Here is a 27,609-nt window from a genome sequence, read left to right on the forward strand (position 1 = left end):
AAAATGTTTTAGTAGGACTTTAAAAGCCGCACGGCTTGATGGATTGTCGGACCATTACGGCTACCGTAGTCAGAGATACAAGTATTACTATGGTGTGTGTATAAGAACCACAAAATGGCACCCATTAGCAGACATATTATCTGGCGTTTTGTTTCGCAATATTATGCAAAACCAACTTTTCTTACCTTCTGGTACCTGCTGATGTGTATTTGGGATCTGCAGAAGTCCTGAAAATGTGCGCACGTCCGTGCCGATGCCATAAGCTTCTTCTTTTTCCCTATCTTCTTGTTATGGGACATTCACCCTCTGCTGTTGCCATTTCTAATACAAAGTAGTGTAAAATGATGTCAGTAAAGCTCTAAAACATACCGGTGTAGTGAGTTTACATTATTCACCCAAGGAACTTTAGTTATTAGAGACTTCCGGTCGGACGCTTTTTCACGGGACACATTTCCAATGTTGTTGTTGCACTAGTGAGCCACGGATGAGGAGATGCTGCTCCGTTATTGATTGAAGTAAAAACTAAATGTCATTAAAACAGTTAACTCCATCTTTTGACACTTCTTCCATTCCCGTCCTTGCATGCTACACCGCTACAACAAAGATGACGGGGAGAAGACGCTGTCGAAGGTGAGCCACGTAAATAAGACCGCCCCAAAATGACGCATCCGGAAGCGACTGTCAGATAGTGTAGGTATATATGTATTTACATATTTTTGCTCATTGGCGCATTAATTTCAAAAACACATCACAACGTTCGTTTTTTTTTAACAAGATTACTGAATATTACACACTACAGAATTCATGAGAGCCAACAAACAAACAAAAAACATCACCTACTGTACAAAGTCTGCTGTGACTATGACACAGACTGATATAATCTCGTTATATTCCCATTTAGATAAACAGTGATTCATAATCGTCGCACAGAAGAGAGGGGTGAAACCAAGCATCTTTTTGTGTCGTTCGCCACTGCCGGGTCTAAATTGGCTGTCAAACGGTACCAACTTGTCAAAGTACATCTTCATCCTTCTACTATCCAGGTGAGAGGCATAATTCATGATCTGGAATAATCTTTCACCAGCACCGAGGCGAGGAAGGAGCTCACCAGCCGGTGATGTCAACATAGACACACAAGCTATAAATAGTTTGTCTGCGTTAGCACTTACAATAACAATATCATTAATACTTGGTGGACATTCAAGCCACGAAATGCAAATGGAGTATTGTTGGCACTTTTTGGATGGTTATAGAGGACCTCCCATTGGCTCCATTGCATGTGGACTTTTTTTTTTACAAACCCCGTTTCCATATGATTTGGGAAATTGTTAGATATAAATATGAAGGGAATACAATGATTTGCAAATCATTTTCAACCCATATTCAGTTGAATATGCTACAAAGACAACATATTTGATGTTCAAACTGATAAACTTTTTTTTGTTTTTTTTTGCAAATAATCATTAACTTTAGAATTTGATGCCAGCAACACGTGACAAAGAAGTTGGGAAAGGTGGCAATAAATACTGATAAAGTTGAGGAATGCTCATCAAACACTTATTTGGAACATCCCACAGGTGGGTGCCATGATTGGGTATAAAAACAAATTCCCAAAAAATGCTCAGTCTTTCACAAGAAAGGATGGGGCGAGGTACACCCCTTTGTCCACAACTGCGTGAGCAAATAGTTAAAGTTAAAGAACAACGTTTCTCAAAGTGCAATTGCAAGAAATTTAGGGATTTCCACATCTACAGTCCACAATATGATCGAAAGGTTCAGAGAATCTGAAGAAATCACTGCACGTAAGCGACATGGCCGGAAACCAACATTGAATGACCGTGACCTTCGATCCCTCAGACGGCACTGTATCAAAAACCGACATCAATCTCTAAAGGATATCACCACATGGGCTCAGGAACACTTCAAAAAACCACTGTCACTAAATACCGTATTTTCCGCACCATTAGCCACACCTAAAAACCACAAATTTACTCAAAAGCTGACAGTGCGGCTTTTAACCCGGTGCGCTTTATATATGGATAAATATTAAGATTCATTTTCATAAAGTTTCGATCTCGCAACTTAGGTAAACAGCCGCCATCTTTTTTCCCGGTAGAACAGGAAGCGCTTCTTCTTCTACGCAAGCAACCGCCAAGGTAAGCACCCGCCCCCATAGAACAGGAAGCGCTTCTTCTTCTACTGTAAGCAACCACCCGCCCCCGGAAGAAGAAAAAAAAACGCGCGGATATCACCGTACGTTTCATTTCCTGTTTACATCTGTAAAGACCACAAAATGGCTCCTACTAAGCGACAAGGATCCGGTTCATGAAAAGACGCGATCTCTCCATCCGCACACGGATTACTACCGTATTTCACAGCAACTGATATTCCTGTGAACCGCACTGTGGAACGGGAGCACGTACGGTGAATATTCGCACCACAGGGAATGAGAAGTCATCCTTCACTGTGGTTCTAGCTTGCCATGCTAACTTCCACCCATGGTGATATTCAAAAGGAAGACCTTGCCAAAAGAGACCTTTCCAGCCGGCGTCATCATAAAAGCTAACTCGAAGGGATGGATGAAGAAAAGATGAGCGAGTGGTTAAGGTAAGTTTAAGTTTACGCGAAGAGGCCGGGTGGCTTTTTTCACGCAGCTCTGTCCATGTTGATATACGTATGTTTGTGATTGCACATTTGCGTACATTTTGGGAGTGAACAGAGTTGTTAGAATGCTGGTTTTTAATATATTATTAAAGTTTGACTGACCTATCTGACTGTTTTTTTGACATTCCTTTAGCGCAGTTAGATGCGGCTTACAACACGGGGCGGCTTATTGGTGGACAAAGTTTTGAAATATGCCGTTCATTGAAGGCGCGGCTTTTAACCCAGGGCGCCTTATGATGCGGAAAATACGGTACAGTTGGTCGCTACATCTGTAAGTGCAAGTTAAAGCTCTACTATGCAAAGCCAAAGCCATTTATCAACAACATCCAGAAACGCCGCCGGCTTCTCTGGGCCCGAGATCATCTAAGATGGACTCATGCAAAGTGGAAAAGTGTTCTGTGGTCTGACGGGTCCACATTTCAAATTGTTTTTGGAAATATTTGACATCGTGTCATCCGGACCAAAGGGGAAGCGAACCACCCAGACTGTTATCAACGCAAAGTTCAAAAGCCAGCATCTGTGATGGTATGGGGGTGCATTAGTGTCCAAGACATGGGTAACTTACACATCTGTGAAGGCACCATTAATGCTGAAAGGTACATACAGGTTTTGGAACAACATATGCTGCCATCTAAGCGCCGTCTTTTTCATGGACGCCCCTGCTTATTTCAGCAAGACAATGCCAAGCCACATTCAGCACGTGTTACAACAGCATGGCTTCGTAAAAAAAGAGTGCGGGTACTTTCCTGGCCCACCTGCAGTCCAGACCTGTCTCCCATCAAAAATGTGTGGCGCATTATGAAGCGTAAAATATGACAGCGGAGACCCCGGACTGTTGAACGACTGAAGCTCTACATAAAACAACAGGAAACAATTACACTTTCAAAGCTTCAACAATTAGTTTCCTCAGTTCCCAATTGTTTATTGACTGTTGTTAAAAGAAAAGGTGATGTAACACAGTGGTGAACATGCCCTTTCCTAACTACTTTGGCATGTGTTGCAGCCATGAAATTCTAAGTTAATTATTTGCAAAAAAAAATAAAAAATGTATGAGTTTGAACATCAAATATGTTGTCTTTGTAGTGCATTCAACTAAATATGGGTTGAAAAGGATTTGCAAATCATTGTATTCCGTTAATATTTACATCTAACACAATTTCCCAACTTATATGGAAACGGGGTTTGTAGATTTATGAGTTAGAATGTGATTTAAAAAAATAGATATATCCATCGTCAGGTCTTTTATAATGATTGTGAACAACAGAAAACATTCCCCCAAAAAGGAGCAGTTCCCCTCTAAATTGCAATGATTCGATTTAAGACTTGAAGTGTATGAGCATGAAGTGATGAAGCCTACTTGGATGAGTCTTCTAAGACAAAGTGAACAGTCCAGTTGTGATGGATTGAATGCCCTGAGAATAAAATGATATGTGCTTACTTGGACTGTGATGAAGCTGTGAGGACTCAGGTGCTTTGTCTTCATGCTCTTCAGTCTTCACAGAGACAACAGTCAGTGGAAACTTGCTGCCATCATCCTCCTCTTGCCCTACAACACACTCTCCCTCCTGAGTGATCCACACTTCCTCCTCTTTCTCTTTAATGTGTGTGTGTGCGTGTGTGGGGGGGCGGGGGGGGGGGGGGGGGGGGGGGGGGGTCTGTGGATCCTTCCCCTTCCTCTTTAATGTGAGGGGGCTGCTGGATGTCTGTAGGGTAAATAAGTAAATAAGATAAAGAGAGAATATACTGTAAATAGCGACCGAGCATTTTTTGGGAAGTTATTTTTATACCCAAGTGAAGTGAAGTGAATTATATTTATGTAGTACTTCCATATTTTAAACTATCTAATCTATAAATGAATGAATGAATGAAATAAGTTTATTTCGGTCATATAATCAACCATTAACCATTGTGTGTGACCAGTTTAAGAGTACAGACTATACATTTATAAAAATCATACACATTTACACACAAAAGGAAAAGAAAAGAAAAGAAAAAGCATGACCGAAAAAAGAATAGGCTGAAGCCAAAGCTTATATTTGGCTATCCTAAACCTTCACTGAAAATAAGATTACCTGGAACATCAACGTTAATAAAAAATGTAGGAGAATATTAACAAGATAGTTACACAAACAACAATGTCACACATGTTATATGTGCTGATGTTGTTAGAAAGTCAACATTAAAGTCTTGACAGTTTATTTCAAATCCTGCATCTTCATTTGCTGCTGCTTTTCTCACCAGCACACTTGTGTTTCTTACACTGGTAATTAGAAGACAATCTTTCACCACACACACTGCAACTCAACACTTTCTCTCCTGGGTGTGTTCTCATGTGTTTTTTCAAATGTTGACTTTGTGTAAAACCTTTACCACAGGTTGAACAGGAAAAGGGTTTTTCTCCAGTGTGTATTCTCATGTGTACTTTCAAATACTGACTTTTTGTAAAACCTTTACCACAGGTTGAACAGGAAAATGTTTTTTCACCAGTGTGTCCTCTCATGTGTCTTTTCAAATGTCTTTGTGTAAAACATTTACCACAGATTGAACAGGAAGAAGGTTTTTCACCAGTGTGTGTTCTCATGTGTACTTTCAAATATTGACTTTGTGTAAAACCTTTACTACAGATTGAACAGATACAAGGTTTTTCACCAGTGTGTGTTCTCTTGTGTCTTTTCACACTGTGACTTTGTGTAAAACCTTTACCACAAGTTGAACAGGAAAAAGGTTTTTCACCAGTGTGTATTCTCATGTGTACTTTCAAATATTGACTTTGTGTAAAACCTTTACCACAAGTTGAACAGGAAAAGGGTTTTTCACTAGTGTGTGTTCTCATGTGTCCTTTCAAATGTTGACTTTGTGTAAAACCTTTACCACAGGTTGAACAGGAAAAGGGTTTTTCACCAGTGTGTATTCTCATGTGCATTTTCAAAGATCGCCTTTGTGTAAAACCTTTACCACAGATTGAACAAGAAAAAGGTTTTTCACCATAGTGTGTTCTTGTGTGTGTTTTCAGATCACTATGGTACTTAAAGGTTTTGTGACAGTGAGAACATGTGAAGTGAGTGTTGTCAGTGTGACATGTTGCATCATCTTTAGAGTCTTCATCATCAGTGTCAGGAGAGTGTGACGTTGTGTCCTCACTATCTGATAGTGGAGCTAAGATCTTGTCTGCTTGTGATCCTCCACAGTGGTCTCCATCAGCTTCTGTTGTCATGTGTTGTGTTGAGCTGCTGCTTGGAGGCTCCGCCTCTCTCTTCTCCTCACTTTCACCTTTGACCTCATCATCTTCACTCTTCACAGGGACACCAGTCACTGGGAATTCAATATGATCTCCTTCCTGACTGATGCTGTGTTCCTCCTCTTCCTCTTTAATGTGGGGGGTCAGTGAGTCTTCCTCTTCCTTTTTACAGGGAAGGGTCTGTGTCAAAGAGGAAAAGGAGACGCCAGAGGGTCCGTGGTGCATGGTCTTCCTCTTTGGTGGATCCTCCTTCAACATCCTGAAGCTACTCTCCTGTTTTTCAGGCAGAAGTTGTTCTTCACAGACGTCTGCAGGACACAAAATGACAAACATGCTTGACAAAGGTCCAGATTTGCTTAGTCACATGAGGCATTCAGTAAGTTCACATGTACTTAAAATAACAAGTTAATGTACGAATCGGCCTGAAAACAAACACACTGCTGTTTACAACATCATTCACAGGAAAAGAAGACCACTTTTTACGAGGGGTGGGCAATAAGGCCTAAAATCTGTATTGCCATAAATTCCCTTATGCCTGAGGTATGATGTATAAAGTTGGAGAAAAGATTAGGTTGTTTACATTGTAAATCTGTATTCCGTATTGTTAGCTCTGCTATGGCGCTATCTTGTGGTCGAGTTTGCTCACTGTGAGTGCAGTGGGTTGAAAGTGCATTTCCTTTTGCTACGTGCCATAAACCCCAAGTATGGTTTCTTCATTTATCCCGCCAAGCAACGTTTGTAAGTGTAACAGGGGATTTCCACTGGATGTGGAACGGCGGCGCCACGGCGACAGACTCGTTCCGTTTTTTGTTTTCAAGTCAATGTATCAGTTTCCACCGCCTGGCTTCTATATTTAGTGGTCGCCACAACAAGGCGGTTCAATTGAGCTAAAATCTGCTCGTGTGGGACAAGAAGTCATGCATAAACACAAAATAAATGATCCAGTTTACTTTCAAAGTAGAATATTCTGTCTAAGGCGGATGGTATTCTACACTTTGAAAAGACCTAAAGGACATGAAGTCCACTTGTCAAAGGTTTTCAGACCTAATTTCACCTCCTTAACACAAATGGACGAAGACATGCTGATTCCAAAAGGCCCAAGATTAAAGAATCATATAATAGGCATATCCCGGTCAGCTATATGGGGGCCTGTACTTCAGCGCTATATTAAAATGACCATCTCTAACATTAAAGTGAGTGTGGCCAACACTAAGAAAATGTGTAGAGGAGAATTGCAAGTAGCCGAACCAAAAGTTGTGAATAACTTACTTTGTTCATGTAAGTCTGCTGTGGAATTAACATGCTCAGGTGCTGAGAGCCATGCACAGAGTGAGACCTCTTAGTCCAGTGTAAAATCCAGAGACCAAGAAGGAAACACACGGACAAAGCAATGTATTGATGACGGCAACAATTAAGTTATTAGGTTAATTTTCATTTATATCGGTCCCGGCCTACGATTACATGAATATTTTAATGCCTCTGGACATCGTATTTAATGATGTTTAATACCATTTAAGGCCTTAATTTATGCAAAGTCCATTTAATGCCTTTAATGCTTTTTAATGACCCACAGAAACCCTCTTAAATTTAAAAAATGTGGTCACAATACCAAGTATAATATCAGTATAAGGTCAATACAGTGGTTTGATCGATATTTTGTATTATATATATTTTGATGATTTTGTGATTGTTTACAGGAAATAAGTCTTTGGACACAGGAAGACTTTAAGGGCATAAACCAAATTATTTTATTCAGAGCCATCCTGTTTTTTTTCTTATTCGGGTTATTCAAGTCATGCAACCACATGCTACTTGGATATCTTGCACTTCCGCCCACTATAGTCTCTATAGCTTAGGCGCCGATCTACATTTCGGCCAGTGGGTGCTCGGACGGGCGGTAAATCTGACGCTACTTTTCTGAGCATGCGCGGTTTTTGCTTGGTGGTAACTCACCACTGGTTTCACATTTCAAATGCAGTATTAAAGGCACTACCTAATCCACTTTTTATTTTTGATAATGAAAACTGTTCTTATTGTTTTAGATAGATAGATAGTACTTTATTGATTCCTTCAGGAGAGTTCCCTCAGGAAAATTTAAATGTATTTAAATAAATAAATAAATATATTTTAATTTTATTTATGATGCCAAGAATATAGTTTTATTCAAACTTTCTCATATTAATTTTTAAATCATTTTATATATATATGTGTGTGTGTGTGTGTGTTTTCATCTCAAACATGTTATGATGACAAAATGAACATTGATTACTATTATGCATGCTAAGAATGCAATGAACTGTATAGCATTCTTAAAATGTAAAACTGTTGTCGTCATTATTAAGTGGTTTGTCTTTTTATATTGTTTATGTATTGTTGGCAGGTTGAAAACAGCTCAGCGGATTTGCGTGGAGAAACCACCATTTAAACAGCACCGTATAATTAACATCAAAAACGCACAAGAGACAATTACTTTTTTATGTGATCACACGGCACAGCACATAGGGTTGTGAGCGCACCTGTTTTTATTAGCAAAAACAAATTGGCATGCATTTCAGCTGTGCATGTCAGCCTTCAATAATGAAAACAGGTGTTTAGGAAATAAGACAATTAGGACAAACGCAGTAATAAAGGGCACATCTTAACATGTATAATTAAACCTTAATTAAGCAAAAATATTGCTCCGGCCCGGCTGCACCAAATGATAATATAAATCCATTTAATCAAGTCAAAATACAAATAAGGCAACAAGAGAAGTATCCCACACTTCTCTTTTGTTAAGTAAATTTGTACAGCCGATATCGGCATCTACATCAACAATATGATTTGCCTGAGAAGCTGGACCGGACAAAATATATATATATTTTTTAAGCAAAAATATCCATACGTCCGGCGGCGAAAACTCATTTCGGCCGCTTGTACCTGTGATCTTGTCCTTTCGATCATAACCCAAAGCTCATGACCATAGGTGAGGATGGGAACGTAGATTGACCGGTAAATTGAGAGCTTTGCCTTCCAGTTCAGCTCCTTCTTCACCACAACGGATCAATACAGCGCCCGCATTACTGAAGACGCCGCACCGATCCACCTGTCGATCTCACTATCCACTTTTCCCCCACTCGTGAGCAACACTCCTCGGTACTTGAACTCCTCCACTTGGGGCAAGATCTCCTCCCCAACCTGGAGATGGAACTCCACTCTTTCCCGGACGAGAACCATGTACTCGGACTTGGAGGTGCTGATTCTCATCCCAGTCGCTTCACACTCGGCTGCGAACCGATCCAGTGAGGGCTGAAGATCCTGGCCAGTTGAAGCCATCAGGACCACATCATCTGCAAAAAGCAGAGACCTAATCCTGCATCCGCCAAACCGGATCCCCTCAACGCCCTGACTGGCCTAGAAATTATTTTCATAAAAGTTATGAACAGAATCGGTGACAAAGGGCAGACTTGGCGGAGTCCAACCCTTACTGGAAACGTGTCCGACTTACTGCCGGCAATGCGGACCAAGCTCTGGCACTGATCATACAGGGAGCGGACCGCCACAATCAGACAGTCTGATACCCCAAACTCTCTGAGCACTCCCCACAGGACTTCCCGGGGGACACGGTCGAATGCCTTCTCCAAGTCCACAAAGCACATGTAGACTGGTTGGGCAAACTACCATGCACCCTCAAGGACCCTGCCAAGAGTATAGAGCTGGTTTACCGTTCCACGACCAGGACGAAAACCACACTGTTCCTCCGGAATCCGAGGTTCGACTATCCGGAGGAGCCTCCTCTCCAATACACCTGAATAGACCTTACCGGGAAGGCTGAGGAGTGTGATCCCACGATAGTTGGAACACACCCTCCGGTTCCCCTTCTTAAAGAGAGGAACCACCACCCAGGTCTGCCAATCCAGAGGTACCGCCCCTGATGTCCATGCGATGTTGCAGAGTCTTGTCAACCAAGACAGCCCCACAGCATCCAGAGTCTTAAGGAACTCTGGGCGGATCTCATCCACCCCCGGGGCCTTGCCAGTGAGGAGCTTTTTAACTACCTCGGCAATCTCAGCCCCAGAAATAGGAGAACCCACCACAGATTACCCAGGCACTGCTTCCTCATGAGGATGTGTTGGTGGGATTGAGGAGGTCTTCGAAGTATTCCCTCCACAGATCCACAATAGCCGCATTAGAGGTCAGCAGTACACCATCCTCACCATACACGGTGTTGACAGTGCACTGCAGGCATTACACTACAGGCTCTTCTCACTCTTTCTTGTCTCTCCTTCTCACAGAGACATAAAACAAGCGCATCTTCTTACATACGTCACATACTGTCACGTGTGCAACGTCATACGCTCTCACGGAGCAGACAGGCAGCGGCGTGGTAACATTAGCTGTGGTGCTAGTGGTAATACGAGAGAAAGAAGGTGCAAATCTGGTGACAAATATAAAGGAATAATTCATTCCCAAGACAAACAGCAGTGAGTCCATCATCTGGCAGTGGTTTGGCTTCAAGCGGGTAGATGGTGAACAAGTATGCGGCAAAAGCGTTGCTACAAAAATTAGTAGCACTACTAATGTGTAACATCATTTGAAAAGTCACCCGCTAGAGAATGAGGAGTGCTTGAAACTCTGCATGTCAACATCTCTGTTTGGTGCCACACCCACAAAATGCCCAAGCAACCATTTCCACATCAACACCGTATGAAACAAATAGTCAACAACAGAAGGAGATAACGTCCGCAGGAACCTACCACATAGCGAAAGATATACAAACCCTGTTTCCATATGAGTTGGGAAATTGTGTTAGATGTAAATATAAACGGAATACAATGATTTGCAAATCATTTTCAAACCGTATTCAATTGAATGCACTACAATGACAAGATATTTGATGTTCAAACTCGTAAACTATTTTTTTTTGCAAATAATAATTAACTTAGAATTTCATGGCTGCAACACGTGCCAAAGTAGTTGGGAAAGGGCATGTTCACCACTGTGTTACATGGCCTTTCCTTTTAACAACACTCAGAAAAAGTTTGGGAACTGAGGGGACACATTTTTTTAACCTTCTCAGGTGGAATTCTTTCCCATTCTTGCTTGATGTACAGCTTAAGTTGTTCAACAGTCCGAGGTTCTCCGTTGTGCTATTTTAGGCTTCATAATGCGCCACACATTTTCAATGGGAGACAGGTCTGGACTACAGGCAGGCCAGTCTAGTACCCGCACTCTTTTACTATGAAGCCACGTTGATGTAACACGTGGCTTGGCATTGTCTTGCTGAAATAAGCAGGGGCGTCCATGGTAACGTTGCTTGGATGGCAACATATGTTGCTCCAAAACCTGTATGTACCTTTCAGCATTAACGGCGCCTTCACAGATGTGTAAGTTACCCATGTCTTGGGCACTGATACACCCCCATACCATCACAGAAGCTGGCTTTTCAACGTTGCGCCTATAAAAATCCGGATGAATCTTTTCCTCTTTGGTCCGGAGGACACGACGTCCACAGTTTTCTAAAACAATTTGAAATGTGGACTCGTCAGACCACAGAACACTTTTCCACTTTGTATCAGTCCATCTTAGATGAGCGCAGGCCCAGCGAAGCCGACGGCATTTCTGGGTGTTGTTGATAAACGGTTTTCGCCTTGCATAGGAGAGTTTTAACTTGCACTTACAGATGTAGCGACCAACTGTAGTTACTGACAGTGGGTTTCTGAAGTGTTCCTGAGCCCATGTGGTGATATCCTTTACACACTGATGTCGCTTGTTGATGCAGTACAGCCTAAGGGATCGAAGGTCACGGGCTTAGTTGCTTACGTGCAGTGAAGTGTAGTGAATGATATTTATATAGCGCTTTTCTCTAGTGACTCAAAGCGCTTTACATAGTGAAACCCAATATCTAAGTTACTTTTAAACCAGTGTGGGTGGCACTGGGAGCAGGTGGGTAAAGTGTCTTGCCCAAGGACACAACAGCAGTGACCAGGATGGCGGAAGCGGGGATCGAACCTGCAACCCTCAAGTTGTTGGCACGGCCGCTCTACCAACCGAGCTATACCGCCCACAGTGATTTCTCCAGATTCTCTGAACCCTTTGATGATATTACGGATCGTAGATGGTGAAATCCCTAAATTCCTTGCAATAGCTGGTTGAGAACGTTTTTTCTTAAACTGTTCAACAATTTGCTCACGCATTTGTTGACAAAGTGGTGACCCTTGCCCCATCCTTGTTTGTGAATGACTGAGCATTTCATGGAATCTACTTTTATACCCAACCATGGCACCCACCTGTTCCCAATTAGCCTGTTCACCTGTGGGATGTTCCAAATAAGTGTTTGATGAGCATTCCTCAACTTTATCAGTATTTATTGCCACCTTTCCCAACTTCTTTGTCACGTGTTGCTGGCACCAAATTCTAAAGTTAATGATTATTTGCAAAAAAAAAAAATGTTTATCAGTTTGAACATCAAATATGTTGTCTTTGTAGCATATTCAACTGAATATGGGTTGAAAATGATTTGCAAATCATTGTATTCCGTTTATATTTACATCTAACACAATTTCCCAACTCATATGAAAACGGGGTTTGTACACTATTTGATTTCCTATTATGCAGCTCATTTTTATTTGACACTAATTGAAATATCTTAGTGACATCATGCACAAAAGTGCACTTTATTTGTTTTAAACTATTGTAGTGGCATTCTGTACAAAAAGTGCACTTTAATTTAGTGTTGTTTTGATATGTCATCTTAGTGACATCATGCACAAAAGTGCACTAATAGCTTGTTTTAAAATGTCTCTGACAATCTTGCATTTTCTGTTTGGAAATGACATGAATGTTTGTGCCACTGCTTAATAACTGTTTAATAAATACACTTTTGCTAAATTGACTTAGTTGTGGTTTCCATCTCTGCATGAAAGTTTAAAAATAGCATATATTAATGCAGTATGAAGAAGAATGTTTTAATGTAGACATATAGAATCATCATACTGCTGTGATTATATGCATCAAGTGTTCATTTAAGGCCAGAACAAAATATCCACATATATATGGTGTATCGTGACATGGCCTAAACATATCCACATATATATGGTGTATCGTGACATGGACTAAACATATCCACATATATATGGTGTATGGTGACATGGACTAAACATATCCACATATATATGGTGTATGGTGACATGTACTAAACATATCCACATATATATGGTGTATCGTGACATGGACTAAACATATCCACATATATATGGTGTATCGATACATGGCCTAAACATATCCACATATATATGGTGTATCGTGACATGGCCTAAACATATCCACATATATATGGTGTATCGCGACATGGCCTAAACATATATATGGTGTATCGTGACATGGACTAAACAGGCGCAGTGGAAGAATGGCCGTGCGCGACCCGAGGGTCCCTGGTTCAATCCCCACCTAGTACCAACCTCGTCATGTCCGTTGTGTCCTGAGCAAGACACTTCACCCTTGCTCCTGATGGGTGCTGTTAAGCGCCTTGCATGGCAGCTCCCTCCATCAGTGTGTGAATGTGTGTGTGAATGGGTAAAATGTGGAAGTAGTGTCAAAGCGCTTTGAGTACCTTGAAGGTAGAAAAGCGCTATACAAGTACAACCCATTTATCATTTATTTATTTATATATGGTGTATCGTGACATGGCCTAAACATATCCACATATATATGGTGTATCGCGACATGGACTAAACATATATATGGTGTATCGTGACATGGCCTAAACATATCCACATATATATGGTGTATTGTGACATGGCCTAAACATATCCACATATATATGGTGTATCGCGACATGGACTAAACATATATATGGTGTATCGTGACATGGCCTAAACATATATATGGTGTATCGCGACATGGACTAAACATATATATGGTGTATCGCGACATGGACTAAACATATCCACATTTATATGGTGTATCGTGACATGGCCTAAACATATCCACATATATATGGTGTATCGTGACATGGCCTAAACATATCCACATATATATGGTGTATCGTGACATGGCCTAAACATATCCACATATATATGGTGTATCGCGACATGGACTAAACATATCCACATATATATGGTGTATCGCGACATGGACTAAACATATCCACATATATATGGTGTATCGTGACATGGACTAAACATATCCACATATATATGGTGTATTGTGACATGGACTAAACATATCCACATATATATGGTGTATCGTGACATGGCCTAAACATATCCACATATATATGGTGTATCGTGACATGGCCTAAACATATCCACATATATATGGTGTATCGTGACATGGCCTAAACATATCCACATATATATGGTGTATCGCGACATGGCCTAAACATATATATGGTGTATCGTGACATGGACTAAACAGGCGCAGTGGAAGAATGGCCGTGCGCGACCCGAGGGTCCCTGGTTCAATCCCCACCTAGTACCAACCTCGTCATGTCCGTTGTGTCCTGAGCAAGACACTTCACCCTTGCTCCTGATGGGTGCTGTTAAGCGCCTTGCATGGCAGCTCCCTCCATCAGTGTGTGAATGGGTAAAATGTGGAAGTAGTGTCAAAGCGCTTTGAGTACCTTGAAGGTAGAAAAGCGCAACCCATTTATCATTTATTTATATATGGTGTATCGTGACATGGCCTAAACATATCCACATATATATGGTGTATCGCGACATGGACTAAACATATATATGGTGTATCGTGACATGGCCTAAACATATCCACATATATATGGTGTATTGTGACATGGCCTAAACATATCCACATATATATGGTGTATCGCGACATGGACTAAACATATATATGGTGTATCGTGACATGGCCTAAACATATATATGGTGTATCGCGACATGGACTAAACATATATATGGTGTATCGCGACATGGACTAAACATATATATGATGTATCGTGACATGGCCTAAACATATATATGGTGTATCGCGACATGGCCTAAACATATCCACATATATATGGTGTATCGCGACATGGACTAAACATATCCACATATATATGGTGTATCGTGACATGGACTAAACATATCCACATATATATGGTGTATCGTGACATGGCCTAAACATATCCACATATATATGGTGTATCGTGACATGGACTAAACATATCCACATATATATGCTGTATCGTGACGTGGCCTAAACATATCCACATATATATGGTCAGTGTTTCCCACAGGACAGGCATCTATTTGTGGTGGTGTGGTCAGGGGGCGGGGGGTGGCGGGGGGTGGCGGCGGTAGCGGCGATGACCAAGAAGAACGCGGAGTTGGAATATAATTACAACATTTTATGTACATATTTATATACAGATTTGAACAATTAGTGATTCACTGAAATATATTTATTAATTGTGGTTCTTACAAAAAATATATCTTATAAAATATAAAAGCTAAAATGTCTCTTAAAGCTCTGCCCCTTTAATTAGTGAATACTAAATAATTTAACTTTAGCCTACTACTACAACCATATTATTTACCAGCAACATGAAGTGAAACAGAGGCAGAGGTGTCCTGCCACAGTCAGTCAACCTCCTCCTCCTCCTCCTCCTCTTGCTGCTGCTGAACAGGTCGCACCTGTGGTCCGGACTGTAGGCCTACCTCCTCTCCAAGTCGAGCCCTTTTCGGCCGTTGAAAATATTTTTCTATACTCATCTGTGTGAAGGAGTGAACATCCAACATTAGAATTTATTACTAACGAGCAGAACCGCTCTATGTACAGTGCCGTCTAACCTTAAGCGGCAGCAGCTCAACACATGCAGGGTTCAACGTTAAGGTTTTTTTCCACTTGCCCGACTTCTCAAATCTACTTGCCCCAATATTTTTACTTGTCCTGCCTAGGTTTTTTTCTGGCTGTGTAGTGCTCATGGCTTATATCTTACTAAAATCCTTCCTGTTGACTATTTACAACACTACACAGTATTTATTATTATTATTATTATTATTATTATTATTATCTATAATTACATTTAAATGGCATTGCATGCATGTAAAATTAAATGCTATTTCACATTATTTGACCAGTAGCAGTTACACTCATCTGAACAGGTCAGCCACCTGTTTAAAGCCCGATCACAGTTGAAATCTTGAAATGAAGGGCCTTTAATGTTACTACGTGCGTCTGCCCCGGAACCCGAGTCAAACAGCGGCGGTGTTAATGAAGCAGCGTCAGGCTGCTCACCGTCAGTGAAACGCTCGGTGAAATCGCGGATTAACGTTAAATATATGACGAGCCGCGAGCGATGCAGCTATAACCTATCTACCTATAACCTGTATTACCCTCGTATTTTGATCCCGTCCGTCCCTCTTCTTCTTCTTCTGGCCCACCAGGTGAATTAAGTGCTATTGGCGGAGTTACAATGCATAGTAGGCTACCGCCACCTACTGCACCGGAGTTGTAACTACAAGCAACATTCACAGACAGAGTCCCATTGCTTTTATGAGCGGTCGAGCGAGTCAAAAGCCGAAAAATCCATTTGTGGCGGACGTAATTCTTTCGTGGCGGGCCGCCACAAATAAATGAATGTGTGGGAAACACTGATGGTGTATCGTGACATGGCCTAAACATATCCACATATATATGGTGTATCGTGACATGGCCTAAACATATCCACATATATATGGTGTATCGTGACATGGCCTAAACATATCCACATATATATGGTGTATCGTGACATGGCCTAAACATATCCACATATATATGGTGTATCGTGACATGGCCTAAACATATCCACATATACATGGTGTATCGTGACATGGACTAAACATATCCACATATATATGGTGTATCGGGACATGGCCTAAACATATCCACATATATATGGTGTATCGTGACATGGCCTGAACATATCCACATATTAATAAAAGACCATATCGCCTGGCCCTTGTTGTAATGTGATTTTTTTTTTTTAATATACCCACCATCATGTCTTATATAATGATTGTGAACGATTGGAAAAATTCCCCCAAAAAGTGCAGTTCCCCTCTAAATTCCAATGACTAGATTTAAGACTTGAAGTGTATGAGCATGAAGTGATGAAGCCTACTTGGATGAGTCTTCTAAGACAAAGTGAACAGTCCAGTTGTGATGGATTGAATGCCCTGAGAATAAAATGATATGTGCTTACTTGGACTGTGATGAAGCTGTGAGGACTCAGGTGCTTTGTCTTCATGCTCTTCAGTCTTCACAGAGACAACAGTCAGTGGAAACTTGCTGACATCATCCTCCTCCTGCCCTACAACACACTCTCCCTCCTCTTCCTCTTTCCTGTGTGGATCCTCCTCTTCCTCTTTAATGTGGGTGGGCTGTGGATCCTCCTCTTCCTCTTTAATGTAGGTGGGCTGTGGATCATCCTCTTCCTCTTTAATGTGAAGGGGCTGTTGAACGTCTGTTGGGTAAATAAGTCAATAAGAAAGAGAGAATATAAATAGTTTTGGACTGACACTGTTAACACAATGACATTATTTGTGTTCTTTCTTGTGTTGTGTTAAAAGAGTGTAACAAAACAACCAATAAAAACACGGGAAATACTTCCTCTTGTCCCAGCCACTAAAATTCATTCAAAAGTGAGTACAAAAACAGACTTGGAAATTTGATGAGGAGCAAGTTTTTTTTATAAGTACAAGGCAGCATTGATTGAGGCATTCTTAATTTTACACTCACTGATATAAAGTGTGTAAATATTTTATTCTGTATACGGTCTATGACACCTAAACTTTATCTCTAAACTTAACCACAATTTGTGGTGTAGAATGACGTCTGGAACTCAAGATAGTTCCACATGTCTGGGAACGCCACCGACGGATAATCCTTGATATTACTCAACAAATCTTTAGGGATCTATTCCGTTTCATAATTAGATCTTTTTCACGTATCTGCTTTTCGCAGGAAGATCTAGGCCAGGGGTGTTTAAACTAATTTTAGATGACGGGGCCACAGGGAGGAAGATCTACTCCAAGTTGTAACATACAAATAAAGACAACTGCAGATTGTTTTCTTTGTTTAAAAATAGAACAAACACATTCTGAAAATGTACAAATCATGTTGTTGTTTTTTACACACCATAGTATTCTATCTTTAGTTGTCCTTTTTTACACTTTCAGAATCAATTATGTGATAATCAGTCAATTCATTGGTGTTCATTTTCAATCTATCAAGATAAATAAATAATATCAAAATCTAATTACAGGATGTTTTTGATGTAGTTTGCTAATTTTCCCCGACTGGTGCGCTAACATCATGTGTTTTAGTTGTGTTTTACATATGTAGCATTATCTACAAAGATACAAAAAATTGCTATTGCGACATTTAGAGGACACATTTAAAACAGCAGTTTCTTTCATTCAAAAATTTCGACTCATTTTTGTACTTAGCAAACTCATCCCGTCTCATTGACTCATTCACACACTAATGGCGGGATCTGCCATGCAAGGCGCTTACCACGACCCATCAGGAGCAAGGGTGAAGTGTCCTGCTCAAGGACACAACAGACGTGAATAGGTTGGTAGAAGGTGGGGATTGAACCAGGAACCCTCAGGCACGGCCACTCTACCAACTGCGCCACTAGCCTTCCACCATCGACCTGCCTCCTAGCCTTCCACCATCGACCTGCCTGCTAGCCTTCCACCATTGACCTGCCTACTAGCCTTCCACCATCGACCTGCCTGCTAGCCTTCCACCATCGACCTGCCTGCTAGCCTTCCACCATCAACCTGCCTACCAGCCTTTCACCATCAGCCTGCCTGCTAGCCTTCCACCATCGGCCTGCCTGCTAGCCTTTCACCATCGGCCTGCCTGCTAGCCTTCCACCATCGGCCTGTCTACTAGCCTTCCACCATCAACCTGCCTGCTAGCCTTCCACCATCGACCTGCCTGCTAGCCTTCCACCATCGACCTGCCTGCTAGCCTTCCACCATCGACCTGCCTACTAGCCTTCCACCATCGACCTGCCTGCTAGCCTTCCACCATCGACCTGCCTGCTAGCCTTCCACCATCGACCTGCCTACTAGCCTTCCATCGACCTGCTGTTTGCCTCCAGCCATTGGCTTTGTCTACGGGCTTCCACCCGTCGGCCTTGGTTGCTAGTCTTCAGCCCTGTCTGCTAACATCTTCAAAAGTGGTGAAACAAGTGGAACTTCTCCTCTCACTATGTCACAAATTATTATATTGTGTTTTATACTTTTGTGTGGTTTTACTGGTGTCCCAAATGGGTCTGGTCACCCCCACTCACGAGCTATGCTACTTCAAGATGCACAGTTTGACATATTTAATAATTTGACATGTCATCATAGTGGCAGCTACAAAATAACCTCGGCCTTATCTCAGTTGAAGATTTCTGTGACTTTGGACACAACAAAATGGCTGCATACTATGGTAGAGTCCATTCATTCTTATTGTTTCCTTGTTTTGAGAGATCACGTCAACATTACTGCATCCTCCCCTATTGTGAGCACTTACTTTCACAGATTAAAGACCGACTCAAAAGATGGTAACTTTAAGCACAAATGTTTAGTTATATTATTGTTATTGCTCTCAGGAAATGTTGAGACTAATCCAGGCCCTGATACACCTACACAATGTATTACACCTGCAGATTTTAAAACTAGATCTGGTCTTGGGATTATTCATATCAATGTTCGGAGTTTACTCCCTAAACTGGATATGATAAAGATCTGGATAAACTCAACAAATGCTGATATTGTAGTCTTATCTGAAACTTGGCTTAAACAATCTGTGCTTGATAAAGATATTTACATTCATTGCTATAATGTCTATCGTACTGACCGACAAAGAAAAGGTGGTGGAGTGGCCATATATATTAAGCAGAGGTTTGATGCTAAATTAGTGCTCTCTGAATCAGTAAGTAAAGAACTTGAACTGTTAACACTTGAAATTGAATGAGCTAGAAATCACCACATTATGGTAGTGGGGTGTTATAGGCCTCCATCTGCCCCTAGTAATTCCCTATCTACTCTTGTGAAGCTTCTGTCTCAACTGAAATACAATGAAATAGTGATTTGAACTGGGACTGGCTCACATCTGTGTCGGACTCTTTGAAAGCACAGTGTGAATCTCTAAATTTAACACAATAAATTAACTCAGCTACAAGACCTAATCCTAAATGCCCTCAAAAAGCTACACTCATTGACTTAATTCTAACAAATATGCCCTTCAAATGTGTTGCATCTGGTGTTTTCCCTAATGATGTGAGTAATCATTGTCTGATTGCAGTAGTGCGAGACACAACACAAGGATTCCTAAGAGCAAGCCTCGTCTTCTTGAAAAACACAATATGAAATTATTTGAGACGCTAGCTTTTTTACATGACTTGCATCTTTTTAATTGGGATAGAATTGCTCTTTTTGATAATGTTGAACTGGCTTGGAAACATTTTCACGAAAACTTCTTGAGTATAGTGAACAAACATGCCCCTTTTAGAAAATGTAGGGTTAAAGGACGTGACAATCAGTGGTTTACATCGGACCTGTCAGATGTATTGCATGAGCGTAATGCTGCTTGGGCCAGGGCACGCAAGTCAGGGTTAGAAGCAGATTGGTTGAATTTTAGACAATTAAGAAATCAATTTACCTCTCTCCTTCGGAAAGTCAAATCAGAATTTTATTTCTCCACAACAACTGAAAACCTCAAACACCCAAAGAAGTTTTGGAAAATCATCAAATCTTTGTCCGCCTGCTGTAATTCAGTCAATCTCCCACCTAGTATACTTGTTGATGGTGTCAGAGTAAGTGACAGAAGAGAAATGGGTAGTCATTATAATAATCATTTTATGTCCTCTGGTTTTCTCTATAATTCTGACAACTTTACTGAAGTTCCGCAAACTCCGGAAAGAACCGTTGAAAATACCCAGGTTTTTAACTTTACGCCCTTTACCACAACAGAGGTCATGAGGGCTCTAAAACAACTTAAACCTAGAAAGCCAGCTGGCTCAGATAAGTTGGAGCCGCTCTTCCTAAAGTTGGCAGCTGAAATTATAGCTGGACCACTGACTCACATTTTTAACCTTACTCTAATTTCAAATGAAATCCCCTTGGATTGGAAATATGCCCTTGTAATCCCCCTATTAAAAGAAGGTGACCCTAGTAATCTAAATAATTACAGACCGATCTCTAAACTCTCTGTTCTGGCAAAAGTGCTTGAATCCCTTATCAGTGAACAGATAAAAGACTTTTTGGACACCAACTTTATTCTATCGCCATTTCAGTCAGGTTTTGGCAGAAATCACAGTACTGTTACTGCTGCTATGAAGTTTATAAATGATGTTACTGAAGCTCTTGACAATAAGCAGTGCTGTCTGTCCCTCTTTATTGACTTTTCAAAGGCATTTGATACTGTTGATCATGTCATTTTAATCAAACGTCTTTCAGCTATTGGTTTTTCTCAGCAAGCAGTTGGATGGTTTGCAAATGACCTCACAAGCAGAACTCAGGCTGTTCAGATAGAGGGTTCCATCTCGGACGTACTGCAAGTGAAAAAAGGTGTCCCTCAAGGTTCTGTGTTGGGCCCATTATTAATTAATAATCTTGGACAGAATATTCCGAACTCAACTTTCCATTCCTACGCTGATGATACTGTCATATACTGCACAGCACCCACTCCTGCTGAGGCCTTTAAATATCTACAACATGCATTTGACATAGTACAAGAACAACTTTGCTATCTTCAACTGCTTTTAAATGCAGAGAAAACAAAGTGTATGTTCTTTACCACATCAAAAACTGTAAGATCAGCAATGTGTGAGAACATTTGAACAAGAAATGGGCAACAAAATTGTGTTGGTATCTGCTTTAAAATATTTTGGATTTTTAAGTGATTACCACTTGAGTTTTAAGGAACACATTCAGTATGTTGTAAAAAAAAACTGAAACTTTTACTGGGATTTTATTATAGAAACAAGTCTTGCTTTTCTTTTACTGTGAAACAGAAATTGGTGGAAACAACCTTTTTACCTGTTATTGACTATGGAGATGTGTTGTACATGAATGCTACTGCTGGTTGTCTCCACAAGCTGGATAGTGTGTACCACGGGGCACTGAGATTCATCACCAACTTACTCACCATTGTGTGTTATACTCAATGGTTAACTTACTCACCATTGTGTGTTATACTCAATGGTTAACTTACTCACCATTGTGTGTTATACTCAATGGTTAACTTACTCACCATTGTGTGTTATACTCATTAATTAACTGGACATCTTTATGTGCTCGACGCCTCAATCATTGGTATGTGTTCATCTACAAAACCATTCTGGGTATCACCCCATCTTATCTGTCTTGTCTTTTAACAAAGAAACAAGGAAGTCACAATCTGCGTTCAATGAATGTTCTGCAATTTGTCGTCCCCAAAGTAAGAACTGAACTGGGCAAGAAAGCATTTAGGTTTTCAGCAGTGAAGGCTTGGAAAAACCTACAATCCAATATTCAACTTCAAACCCTTGTTACATTGAATGAGTTTAAAGCTTCTGTGAAAGGATTGCAGTCTACCTTGTCTGTATGCACATGTGTTATGTCAGCAAGTTTTAATGTTGTACATTTAATGTTTTATGTGTTGTTTACTGTTTACCTTGTCTGTATGCACATGTGTTATGTCAGCAAGTTTCAATGTTGTACATATGATGTTTTATGTGTTGTTTACTGTTTTAATGTAACCTTGCTGCTGCCCTCTTGGCCAGGTCTCCCTTGGAAAATAAATATTTGATTTCAATAGGATTTTACCTGGTTAAATAAATTAAAAAAACAAAAACAACAAAAAAACAGCTGTTTATTTGAAGTCTTAAAGAAGTCAACTATGCGTGCAGTGCAAGGTGAAATGCAGTTATGTCATCTTCTTGTCAATAACACACATATCAATCTTTTGCATGTTGTTGCTTCCTTATTTGTCATTATTCAAAGCTGATTGTAATGTGTAGCAGCGGCAGCTGAACTCAATGTGACAACGTGTCATAGTTACGTCAGTCAGCTGGAATTAAAAATACAAATAGTTGTGTCATTAGTCCAGAATCTTCACGGTCCTCATGGACGACATAATTAGGAACCAGTACTAAAAAAAATGATACTTGGTATACATCCCTAATCTTCACCACTAAACCTTTGAAATATGCTGACATATGTGCTGCTAAATGTAAATAAACAGTAGCCATATTGAATGTTTGCCTTCATTTGACCACGTGAGGTAAGGAGGACGGCCTCTAGGTCACATGGTTACACCCCAGCAATTACACTGTTGATGATTAATGAGCATTCATTTTTAAATGGTGGTGTTAAAAAGCAAGTATATCTCCATCTTTAGTCATAAATGTGGCCCCCGGATGAACATGTGTCACAAACATTGTATTAGATGATATGTGGATGTTGTGCTTACTTGGACTGTGATGAAGCTGTGAGGACTCAGGTGCTTTGTCTTCATGCTCTTCAGTCTTCACAGAGACAACAGTCAGTGGAAACTTGCTGACATCATCCTCCTCCTGCCCTACAGAACACTCTCCCTCCTCTTCCTCTTTAAAATAGGGGGGCTTCGGATCCTTCTCGTTCCCTTTCAAGTGTGAGGGCTGTGGATCCTCTGAAGTGAAACTGTCCCCCTGCAGATGAGGGAGACATACTTCTTGGTGTCCAATCAGCTGATGGATGTCTACAGGACACAAACAAATCACATTTTAACTCCTACATGCTAAATATTAAATCATACATGAAATATAGGGCTGTGGCTATTGAAAATGTTATTAATCAAGTGTTCTACTGGAAATGTTTTCGATTACCGTATTTTCCGCATCATAAGGCGCCCTGGGTTAAAAGCCGCGCCTTCAATGAACGGCATATTTCAAAACTTTGTCCACCTATAAGCCGCCCCGTGTTGTAAGCCGCATCTAACTGCGCTAAAGGAATGTCAAAAAAACAGTCAGATAGGTCAGTCAAACTTTAATAATATATTAAAAACCAGCGTTCTAACAACTCTGTTCACTCCCAAAATGTACGCAAATGTGCAATCACAAACATACGTATATCAACATGGACAGAGCTGCGTGAAAAAAGCCACCCGGCCTCTTCGCGTAAACTTAAACTTACCTTAACCACTCGCTCATCTTTTCTTCATCCATCCCTTCGAGTTAGCTTTTATGATGACGCCGGCTGGAAAGGTCTCTTTTGGCAAGGTCTTCCTTTTGAATATCACCATGGGTGGAAGTTAGCATGGCAAGCTAGAACCACAGTGAAGGATGACTTCTCATTCCCTGTGGTGCGAATATTCACCGTACGTGCTCCCGTTCCACAGTGCGGTTCACAGGAATATCAGTTGCTGTGAAATACGGTAGTAATCCGTGTGCGGATGGAGAGATCGCGTCTTTTCATGAACCGGATCCTTGTCGCTTAGTAGGAGCCATTTTGTGGTCTTTACAGATGTAAACAGGAAATGAAACGTACGGTGATATCCGCGCGTTTTTTCTTCTTCTTCCGGGGACGGGTGGTTGCTTACAGTAGAAGAAGAAGCGCTTCCTGTTCTATGGGGGCGGGTGCTTACCTTGGCGGTTGCTTGCGTAGAAGAAGAAGCGCTTCCTGTTCTACCGGGAAAAAAGATGGCGGCTGTTTACCTAAGTTGCGAGATCGAAACTTTATGAAAATGAATCTTAATATTTATCCATATATAAAGCGCACCGGGTTAAAAGCCGCACTGTCCGCTTTTGAGTAAATTTGTGGTTTTTAGGTGCGGCTAATGGTGCGGAAAATACGGTAATCGAGTAACTGGATAAAACTTAGTGTTGCTTGGTTAAAGACAAATTTAAGCGACTTTAAGACATTTCACTTAATAATGAACGGCCAATTGGTTTGAGATGGTATGAGATCAAGATGTCATCTTTAGATCAGGCTTTGTTTTTTCCACAATCACTGCTACATTAAAAAGTTAAAGTGCCAATCATTGTCACACACACACTAAGTGTGGCCAGATCATTCTCTGCATTTGACCCATCACCCTTGATCACCCCCTGGGAGGTGAAGGGAGCAGTGAGCAGCAGCGGGGGCCGCGCCCGGGAATCATTTTTATGGTGATTTAACCCCCAATTCCAACCCTTAAAGGGGAACATTATCACAATTTCAGAATGGTTAAAACCATTAAAAATCTGTTCCCAGTGGCTTATTTTATTTTTTCGAAGTTTTTTTTCAAAATTTTACCCATCATGCAATATCCCTAAAAAAAGCTTCAAAGTGCCTGATTTTAACCATCGTTATATACACCTGTCCATTTTCCTGTGACGTCACATAGTGATGCCAATACAAACAAACATGGCGGATAGAACAGCAAGCTATAGCGACATTAGCTCGGATTCAGACTCGGATTTCAGCGGCTTAAGCGATTTAACAGATTACGCATGTATTGAAACGAATGGTTGTAGTGTGGAGGCAGGTAGCGAAAACAAAATTGAAACTGAAGCTATTGAGTCATATCGGTTTGAACCGTATGCAAGCGAAACCGACGAAAACGACACGACAGCCAGGGACACGGGAGAAAGCGCGGACGAATTTGGCGATTAATTGTTACCTTTAGACTTCACATCAGAGTACATCTGAACTCCAATATCCGCTCTTGACAAAGTTTGACAATCATCCTCTTCAGAGAACAGTGAATGTCGATAAGAGTTCGAAAAAATGTCCTGTAACACCTGTAACAAAATAATGGGGAGACTTCACTCAGGTTAACCATACCTAAATAGACACAAAATACTGCATTGCACAAGACTACCCGAATGTACTCGAATGATTGAAAAAAAAAAAAAATTTTAAGCTAAATTATTGGTAAACACAGTTTATGTATAATAATTTATGTAAAACCGCGAGTAATGAATAAAGTTTTCATCAATTAATATATTCTGTAGACATACCCTCTTCCGCTCTTTTTTCCTGAAAGCCGATCTGTCCAGTTTTGGAGTTGATGTCAGCAGGCCAGGGAAGCTAGGGTCGATATTCTTCTCTTGATCATCTTCGGTGGCATAAGGGACGGTGTGAGCCAAGACATCCAGGTGGTTTAGCTCGCTTGTCTGCAGGAACAAACTGCCGCCATTGCTTGCCGTGCTAGCGAGGTCCTTTGTCCCTGAATTGCTCACACACTCCGGCAGATTCAATGGGGGTCTGGCAGCAGATTTCTTTGACTTTATGGTTGGAAATGCATCTGCTTTGAGTGTCGCAGTATATCCACACATTCTTGCCATCTCTGTCGTAGAATAGCTTTCGTCGGTAAAGTGTGCGGAACAAACGACTGACCATTTTGTCGGCTTTCCCCACACCCTCGTATTTTGAACAAATTTCGTCCAATTTCTTGCCACTTTCGCATCTTTGGGCCAATGGTGCAACTTGAATCCGTCCCGGTTCGTGTTGTTACACCCTCCGACAACACACTGACGAGGCATGATGTCTCCAAGGTACGGAAAACAGTCGAAAAAAACGGAAAATAACAGAGCTGATTTGACCCGGTGTTTGTAATGTGTTTGAGAAAATGGCAGATTGCTTACCGATGTGACGTCACATTGTGACGTCATCGCTCCAAGAGCGAATAATAGAAAGGCGTTTAATTCGCCAAAATTCACCCTGTTGTGTGTAACACAAATTGATGTTTTTCATGTTGTCGCTCCTTCTCCTCTTTTGTTGGACAAAGTTCCTCCTCGTACTCTGCTATGGTTCTTTCGCACATTTTCACACAATCACAACACTTTACACTCACACTTGATCTCTGCTTAGCGATGTGTTTTCATCTCTCTTTGTTAGCAGCTAACAAGCTAAACTAACTAGCAAGCTACGCTAGCTGGAGAAGCATCAAAGTGCGCTCAGACTAATATAACCGGATGCACCCCTTGACGCGGGAGCGCGCTTACGTCACTCGGTTGCGTCACTCGTCTCGAAAAGTATATCTAACTCGGCTGTTGGCTGAAATCGCCTCTTTTAAATCGCCTCTTTCGGCATAAAAAAAGTACATAAAGTGAAATAATCCAAGTTTTCTTTACTCGTGCTTTACTTGTGGATGAATTAAAAATGGTGAGCCTTTAATGATTTCGCCGTCATTCAAGTGGCTGAAATCGCCTCTTTCGGCATAATAAAGTACATAAAGTGAAATTATCCTTACTTGTGGATGGATTCCAAATTGTGAGCATTTAATGATTTCGCCGTCATTACATCAGATAAGGCGAAAACAATAACCAATTAATATTGGAATATTTGCTGTCCCGAAAATGTAGTATTGTCTACCTTGACAGCTACTGTAAAGAATATGTACACCAAAGTAAACCTCTATATGTACTTTTTTAGAGACATCAAGAAGAACGAATGTTTGCTGCTTCATTCGACGTGTTGTCGTGATCCAATACTCGTATTTTAAAAATATGACATTTTCTTTAACTCTAAGCTAGGAGCTCATGGGTGGATGGATGAATAAATAAATGAATGCATCTGATGTCTACCTTTGATTTAGTTTTAAGAAGTTTCAAATTGAACATTCACAAATGACGTTACCAAAAGTACCCGAAATACCAGAGGCGGAACTCACCCTGGTTACTCATCATAGCCCCCCCGGTATACACTGAAAACCATGTGATGATCGGACTACCAGAAGTGGAGTTAGGGGGGGGGGGGTGCATTTCCCACCTGCCACAGAATGCACCCCCCTTATAT

At 41.0% G+C, this 27,609-nt stretch overlaps 1 protein-coding gene across 1 annotated transcript; it reads right to left on the reverse strand.

Moving 5' to 3' along the window:
- Nucleotides 1-4,572: 4,572 nt before the first annotated feature.
- On the reverse strand, nucleotides 4,573-25,962 carry LOC133570622 (uncharacterized). Its single transcript, XM_061923311.2, has 5 exons — nucleotides 25,830-25,962; nucleotides 25,490-25,610; nucleotides 23,321-23,587; nucleotides 17,067-17,327; nucleotides 4,573-6,210 (listed from the first exon to the last, which is right to left on the reverse strand). Exons 2-5 carry the CDS (start codon nucleotides 25,512-25,514, stop codon nucleotides 4,880-4,882), a joined length of 1,884 nt encoding a protein of 627 aa, XP_061779295.2. The 5' UTR covers nucleotides 25,515-25,610; nucleotides 25,830-25,962; the 3' UTR covers nucleotides 4,573-4,879.
- Between the last annotated feature and the right edge of the window lie 1,647 nt (nucleotides 25,963-27,609).

The sequence above is a fragment of the Nerophis lumbriciformis genome, linkage group LG28, assembly GCF_033978685.3.
Source record: "Nerophis lumbriciformis linkage group LG28, RoL_Nlum_v2.1, whole genome shotgun sequence".
Lineage (NCBI taxonomy): Eukaryota > Metazoa > Chordata > Actinopteri > Syngnathiformes > Syngnathidae > Nerophis > Nerophis lumbriciformis.

Coding starts and splice junctions, on each gene's coding strand:
- LOC133570622 (XM_061923311.2), bottom strand. CDS start 25,514: ATGTACTCTGATGTGAAGTCTAAAG. Junction 17,328..23,320: donor ACAGCTTCATCACAGTCCAA/GTAAGCACAACA, acceptor TTTACCCAACAG/ACGTTCAACAGCCCCTTCAC. Junction 6,211..17,066: donor ACAGCTTCATCACAGTCCAA/GTAAGCACATAT, acceptor TGTGTCCTGCAG/ACGTCTGTGAAGAACAACTT.